The sequence below is a fragment of the Seriola dumerili genome, unplaced genomic scaffold, assembly GCF_002260705.1.
Source record: "Seriola dumerili isolate Sdu_G_001 unplaced genomic scaffold, Sdu_1.0 BDQW01001299.1, whole genome shotgun sequence".
NCBI lineage: Eukaryota > Metazoa > Chordata > Actinopteri > Carangiformes > Carangidae > Seriola > Seriola dumerili.
The window spans coordinates 1,651,225-1,659,104 of record NW_019175554.1 but is presented as its reverse complement, the minus strand read 5'-3'; the positions used below and the strand labels follow the sequence as shown (position 1 = coordinate 1,659,104).

The following is a 7,880-nucleotide window of genomic DNA, read 5'->3' as shown; positions in this document are numbered from 1 at the left end:
CCTCCAACACGTGTCTGCACTCTAATGTGCCTCTGGTGCGCATTACCAAGGATGCATAGAGGCGGAGGACAGTGCGCGCCCACTGGATGCGAGCTGCTGAAGTCGCAGCCACTCCACTCCATGTTTTGCCCTGCCCTTGTGCGTTCTGCTCGCCGTGCAGCGTGCGTCTCCGTTGCATTTCGCTGTCCTCACACAGACACAAACACAGGGCTTGTGTGCATGCGGGAGAAGTTGTTGGCAGAGAGAGCACCAGGTAGCAACTGTCTTCTTCTAACGGATTTGTTCAAGCTGGGAGCAGTCGGACTCACTGGGTTCTTTTTTTTCTTTTTGAGGTGGGAAGACAACGAAGCTTTTGCGATGAGGTGGACGTACCAGTATCTAAAGTGAGGAGTGATCTTTTTCTCTTTTTCTCTTTTTGCTTTTGTTTTAATGAACATCTGACACCGCGCTCAGTGGAGAAATCTTTCACGCAGCCCTCTGGATTTCTTTTAGGAGCTCGTATTCCCCCCCGTGAAACGTTATCAAGGATTTCACTGATGTATGCGATGTGGAGACTGCAAGTCGCCTTATGTACTCTGTCGTTGCTGTCCCTGTCATCTGGTGGTGAAAGCAAAGCGCGGAGCTGTAGCGAGGTTAGACAAGCTTATAACGCTAAAGGATTCAGCCTCGTCAATGTACCTCATCAGGAAATATCAGGTAGGTGAAACTGACTAATCATCAATGCGTCTCACCACGTGTCATGCCCCGTTTCGCCCCTCAAATTAAACAATTTGATCATGATCCCCCCCCACACACACACACACACACACAGCCTGATCCATGTGATCCTCCTCAAACCTTTTGAGCATCTAATTCCCCCTGTGCAACTGTCCCATTTTATTAGAGGATCCAAACAGAGTGTGAGTCTTTGCTTTTCTTTTTTTCCTTTCTTTTTTATTTTATTTATTTATTTATTTGCAGCATCCCGTTTCATGAGAGAGACTTTGTCAAAGCGTTTGTCTGAATTTACACCACATGCAGTTACTGTGTTGTGTGCTTGATTTAAGTATTTTTTTTTGTTTCTTGTATAAAATCAAAGACATGGAATTATATATGATTTATCGCGTTTTGAAGGTCACTATGATCCCCTCCATTTCCACATTGCTAAATGATGAATCACAGCAAGCTGCTTTTCATTCATTCTCTTCCATGAAGTACACCAAACATTCATATAGCTACCCACAATACACCTGTGAGAAAGCAACAGTAAAAAGAAATCACACAAATATTCATCCTCATATAGTTAAAATATTTGTTTCAGACCTTTTTAGATTTTACACATTAGTGGCCAGCTTGGTACATGGTAACATCTCAAACCTTATTCATGCTAAAACTTATTGCCTTTCCCCTGTTTTTGCACCTTTTTTTTTTTTTTAACCTTTAAAAGAGAGGTGTGCCTCACCTCAGAGAGGTCACTTCACCCACATGTTATATGAATTGATAAATAGTTAACCCATTTAACACCAGGACCAACAGCCCAGGAATCATATGTGACACCCCAGTGTTCGATTTAATGGCAGTCACCCCAATCTGAGATCATTTAGAAATGGAGCTTTTCTTTAAACAGAGACGGTGAAAGAACAGTGGCACCGGAAGATCGGTTCTGAAACGCGGCTGCATACCTGTTGCTCACATTCAACAGAAGATCATGGAGCTTGTTGTGTTGTATTTGGATAAATAGTGAATACTGTTTACCAGTAGGGGGCTGTATGCACTCAGCACGAAATACTCCCATTGCTGTGTTTCTTTCTCTCTCTCTCTCTGTCTTTCTCTCTCTCTCTTTTCGATATTCCTCAAGGCTACAGCTTAGGTTTTAATTCATGCTCTTTGGTACAGCCGAGATATGGGGTTTTATTATCTCTTGTGTGGTGGTAATCACATTTGTGGTCAAAGCAGGAAAGGAGATTAGTCAGTAAACATAGTCTGCTTCATGAGAGGGAAGAGGGGAAGCAGAGAGACCTGAAGTTAATCCCTCTATTGCCTCTTCCAGACAACATAGAGATACTGTATTGGTAATTGGCAGTGTCAGGCAGTAATGATCATAGAGCCGCCTTATTTGGTTTTAACATGGTTTTGGCTTGATGGAAATTTGATAGTTTTGTCGCCGATTGAGCGAGTGTGTGTAAGTCTGTGTCAGTGTCTGCGTGTGAGGGATTCTGTGTTTTACAAATACAGCTCACACCAATTTCATCCAGTTAGGACTCTAAACTAATCAAAATTTTATTGTTAGTGTCACCGTTGACCGTTCAGATATTTCACGTAACGACAAACTAAGCCAGCTTCTATGTTCTTCTACGTTCTAGAAAATGCAGAAAGTCAAAGTCAAAAATCTGAAAAAGCAAAAAAGAGAAAGCTTTGTGTCTCTACTGATTCCGCTTCAGTGGCAACGCATTAAATTTATCAACAGTTTAAAAGGAGACAGTGTTCAGCAGACTACTCAAATAAAAAAGAGCAGACACTGTGGTTAGAATAATTAGCCTTTGTTTCTCCAACACTTGAGTGTTATACTTTTAAAAGCAGTAATCCGGTGCTGCTGCTTTATTACTTTTATTTTACTGTTTTGCCTCTGATATGACAGAGCACAGGGAGCTGGATAGACTTCTGGTGTTGCCACCTCTTTTCCTTTTTGTCATCGGTTTTGCGGAGTGATGGTTTGTGGTTGAACTCAGCTTTATACAGTGGATCCAAAGATGTAAAATAGCCCTATATTATAATGTCTGAATTCTTGTGTGGAAAGGATTGTAATGCTGATTGAGTCTGACATTTGCACAAAATATTTAGTACTGAACATGGCTCATTGCACAATTTTTTGACATCTGGTTTATGTTTGGATTACTTATTGAGTAATTTAATGTATTGTGAGACAGGATGTTGGACTTGCAGCTGTTTGACATTTCTTTTATAGGAGTGAAAATCTTGTAGTTGTCCAGTGTCTGACCACAGAGTTTTTGTTGGCTTCCACCTCCCAGGAGTACTGGACAGATTCCTTTTACAAGAGTCAGATAACGTTTTATAAATGATTTGGAAATACTTGGACATACATTTGGCTATGAAGAGTTTTCAGTATTTATTATTCGATTCCATGGAACATTCCTCATCTGCTTGGAACGTCAGCAAGTTCACTCAAAGACCGATCCGTTGGCCACTTCATAGATCGAGATGTTTTTGGTGGCTGTGATCAAATCCTAATTACAATTCACTTACAGCCCATACACTATGTGTAATTGGATCTTGTTGTCTTCAAATAACCTTTGCATGAATACAACAGAGGTTAGATATAGGCCTCAGGAGATGGGATAGTAGAAAGCTCGCAATTATGCCTAATTAACTATGCTAATACAAACGTGCGGTAAGCTGCATGAGCAGCGTTAGCGCTCATCCCTCCATCATCTGCTGTGTCATGCTACTGCTATGCCTCTATATACAAAACACACAGGTTTAATACATTTGCAGAGGTGGCTACCTCAGGTTGTAAGCTCCCATTTGCATAAGCTAATTATTTTGACAGCTCTCTGCCACTGACAAGCCGAGCTACATTAACAGGTGAGAAACACAGATATGTTTATACAGATGTTAGTTTTTGTATAGTATAATACAATTTGCTAATTATTGAATCCGTTCTTAAACTTAAACATCAAGCTCATACAATTTGAATTAATTAAATTTAAATATTTGTTAAAGATAAACAATATAGACAGCTTTGTTTACGTGTGTTTGTTGGCTGAAGTCTGAACAGTTTCTTTCTTTGCATTTTCGTCAGACGCTTCTGAATCAGCACATTCTCACAGCTACTATCTAAATTCTGCAGGCCATCCATTATTGTAGTATTATAGAAGTGTTTCAATGGGTCTCATGGGCTCCAGAGTCATAAAACATATCCAGAACATAAAGAACCTGGTAAACCGTCAAAGCGGAAACCCTGGATTGATGTTTCAAGGATTACACCAGAAGGCCAGGTCATTTCTTCGTGGCTTTTGCTATCTCTTGATCTCAATCTGTAAAGTTGTTGTGGGAAGATATTTATTTATTTTTTCTGTGCATGCCATTTAATGTATAAATACACAATATGTATTTTTTTTAATTTTCCCCAGCGACCGAGTGATTGAACGAGCTGTAACTCTTCACATTTACAGATGTTATGCCGGTAGAAAGCAGAAACATTCGGTGTATGGTCTCGCACTACTTCCGAGACAGTCAGATTTGCATGTGTGGTTTCGCCACGAAGAGATGTAATGTATTCTCAGCAGTATAACACTTCTGTCACACTCACTGCTGTGCCTGGCAAATTGTCATCATACATGGTTTTACTCTGGGATTGAAATAACAGTTTGACACTCAAGCAGACATAAGGTAATTGCCAGAGTTAGGGGACTTAGGGAGAGGTCAACCATGCTACCCACTTCATAGATTAAAGACTACTTTCTCTTTCTCGTTTTACCTAAGGACTCTCAAGTGCCTAAGCTTGCTTACAATCCGGGCGCGGTGGGAGGTGGAGGCCAGTCAGAAAAATCTTACTGGCTTTACTAGTTTTCATACAGTCTCTTGGAAGAGAGCCAGGATTCTTTGCGAAGAGCAGGTGTGGGTAAGATAGAGAGGTTGTGCTGAACTACACTGCTCTATGTGGGGTGAATCTGAAAAATGTCTAAAAGTATCTGTTGAACAGCTTCATTAAACTCCACCAGTTTGAGCTTGTGATTCCTCCGCTTTCCGCGTCCGTGTTGTCAATGTACCATTGCCTTGCCTGGTGTGTTTTATGCAGCAGTCAGCCAACGATACAGCTTGCCCGTGAGGATCATCCCTGTGTGAATGTGTCAGACGTTAGCTATAGTGTCACGCACACAATGCTGCGTGATTGTCAGCCCTTTGTTCATAAACACAACTGCTCCTGAATGCCTCAGTCAGGCCCTGCCATGGAGCTCTTGCTCTGAGGCTTTGCTGTTAATATCAACATTCACTAACACAGAGCAGTTGGGATTCTCATGGGTGGACTCGGCTCTTTGCTGCGGCTTTGAAACAAAATCACTTGATGTGCTGCATTTTCTATTAATGCACTGCCCGAGTCTTATATTTCCTTTCTCAAGCATAACAATTACCTTTGGGGTTCATCTGTAGCAACTTTAAAGAATATTATTTGATTTCTCTTAACAGAACAGTTATTAGCTCTTATGCAATACAGCATCATTTTTCCTCATGTGAATTCCTGCTATGCAATAACTCTCTGTTTATCGCTGTGATCTGTACTTGGCTGTTTGCAGGTTGTGGGGTGCGCGCTGTTCCCCAGTTCCCTCAAAACACAACCCAGGTATCAGAGATCTTTGCTGGTTCTACATAAATGAGTGTTAGTACCCTTGTGAACCTTCAGTTTACAGCACGGTTATTATTCCCAACAGTCAAGCTTTTTCGACACATACAGTACATGACTAGCTCTAAAAAATAAACCATCTTACAACACTTATTAACATCAAAATGTGAGACACTTATGAGTGTAGAGCAAAGATTTATTTTATCAGAACTAAAGACAACAGATTCTTGAATGTATACATGTGTATATGTATAAAATTTCTTGTTCCATATTAGATACTTTTTTTTAGGACCTCAAATGAAAGTTTTGGAAATTCCAAATGATTCAAGAAATTTACAGTTTATTCATAACTGAAATACAGTTTATTGGTGTATTGTTTCCTCCGTCGCGATTTCACGTCGGAATGCTATTCATCAATATACTGTCTGACTTATTATTTCTGTCAGGAATTTTATTTTTATTTACTTATTATTTTAAGATTTTCTTCACATTTCCACTTTATTTGATAATGGTAGTAGAGAAAGACAGGAAAGGCATGGGACATAGAGGGGATGACGTACAGCATGGGCTGGACTGGAACCCAGGCAGCTGTAGTAAGGACCCAGCCTCGATAGGTGATAGACGCTCTACCAGACGAGCTACTGGGGCACATTCTGTCAGGAGTTTTACGTGATGCGATATAACACAAAAATATGGAGACATTCATGCCATGATTGATCTTCTGGTTTCACATTTCTGCACATTGTCTCAAAAGTATTTAATCAACAGTCTGTTTGTTACACTGATCTAATTTTAATTTACTTATCATGTTGGGCAGTTATGCAAAATGAATTTGGAGGTAATCTTAGATGTGTTCACAGCCAGATGCCTAATCACTAAATAATGGAATGACATGAGACCTTTAGTGAAAGTGTGGGAATACCACTCTAAAAGGCCTAGCCCAGGAAATATCCATATAAAAATTCAGTGGGGCATTTTTTCCAAAGCCCATTAAGATGCTCTTGGCGCTGCCAAATTGGAAATAAGTCTCTTGCCAGCCTGTATACATCTTCAGAGAGAACGGTTAATGAGATGTGAGGGAGATTAGGCTCTGTGCGTGTGTTTGTGTGTGTGCATGTCTGTATGTGTGTTTGGAACAGTTTAGCCTCACTTCTCCAGCCTTTCTCTTCCTTTGCATCTCTATTGTGGTAGAAAATGACAAAAGCTTTTTGTTTTTCATTTGGAGGGACAGATTGTGTGCGTGGAACATCCAAATGAGTTTGACTGTCAATCTTCCAGCGATAATTTTCCACCTTTTGTCGGATTTGGTGAATGAGAATGTCGGACAGTTGTCCTGACCTGAAAAAGTGTGTCACCCCTCAGCAGGCATTCATGCCTGCAATGCATATGGTCTGCGAGCTTCCTGGAAGCCTTCCTCAGCACCATGTATGGTGTTTTCTGTGTAGTGTGAAAAGCCTCTGGCTAGCGTAGGAGACTGCCATAGCACTTTTTTTTTTTCCAGTTTTCAATCAACTGCTGGCCTAAATCAGTAATGGAGGGGGGGATTAAGGATCTCTACCCTCTCAAGCCTCGAGAGGAACTAGAAAATAACAGCAAGAAGTTAAAGGATGGATGTGATTATATGTTTAGGGATTAGCATGGAGAGTAAAGAGAGATCGCAGTGAAATAAGCTGGAAAATAAACAAATTTACTCAGTAAAAGAGAGCATATCAGGATGGGAGAGCATCCTTGACTAACCATGTGTTGAAATCATAACTATGTGAGGTGAGAGAGGAGCTCTGGGATACGAGGAAGGGAGTCAGGTAGGATGTAATCCATCTGAACTTGAGGGATTAGTGATCTGACTCACAGTGTTGCACAGCCGTATTGCTACATGCTGCTCTTTATACTTGTTTCTAGAAAGAAAGAAAGAAGCATTCAACCTCTCTTCTCTTGTTAATACGTTAGTGAAAGAGAGACTGGAGGTAACAGAAGGATAAATTCACATGTGGGTACTCCTCCACAGGGGAAAAGTGTTCCCCTTAGCATCTCTCTGTTAGTGGGTGAGGGTGGTGCAGGAACGTTGTAGAGGGAGGTGGAGGGTCACATTGGCCCATATTTGTTGACGTGGGGGGGGGGGGGGGGGGGGCGGGCGGGGGGGGGGTAAGAGGTTGGGTTTTAACGATTATAGGGCAGCTTTCCTCTTATTGTCTGTGTAGGGAAGACCCTTAGGATAAACCTGAAGCCATATAAAACATACTGTTTACTGCACAGACAACGCTAATCACTTCTCACAATCTATTTTCATCCTCTAGCCAAGCGGGTGTTTGTGGTTTCCCTACTATTATTCATTATGTATGTTAGAGAACCAAGGCGTTGTGTTGTGTTGTGTTGTGTTGTGTTTATGGTCTTTCTTTTTGCCCACAACGCCTACTTTCCTCTGGAGGTTAGTCTCTGAATAGAAGTCCCAAGCTTGACACCAATGATAAGGCTCAGAGAGAGGAGGGCCACACAGTGGAGGAAAAACCCACACGGGTATATCATATCGAGGTGTCAAGGA

The 7,880-nt window shown here is 41.2% G+C and overlaps 1 protein-coding gene across 1 annotated transcript in view; it reads left to right on the top strand.

Annotated features, from left to right (window-relative positions):
* Positions 1-536: 536 nt before the first annotated feature.
* The window catches only part of LOC111238404 (glypican-6-like), a 127,694-nt gene continuing 120,350 nt past the window's right edge, over positions 537-7,880 (top strand). The window contains exon 1 of the mRNA XM_022767883.1: positions 537-696. Coding sequence (XP_022623604.1) covers positions 537-696 — 160 coding nt within the window. The remainder of the gene's footprint in view (positions 697-7,880) is intronic.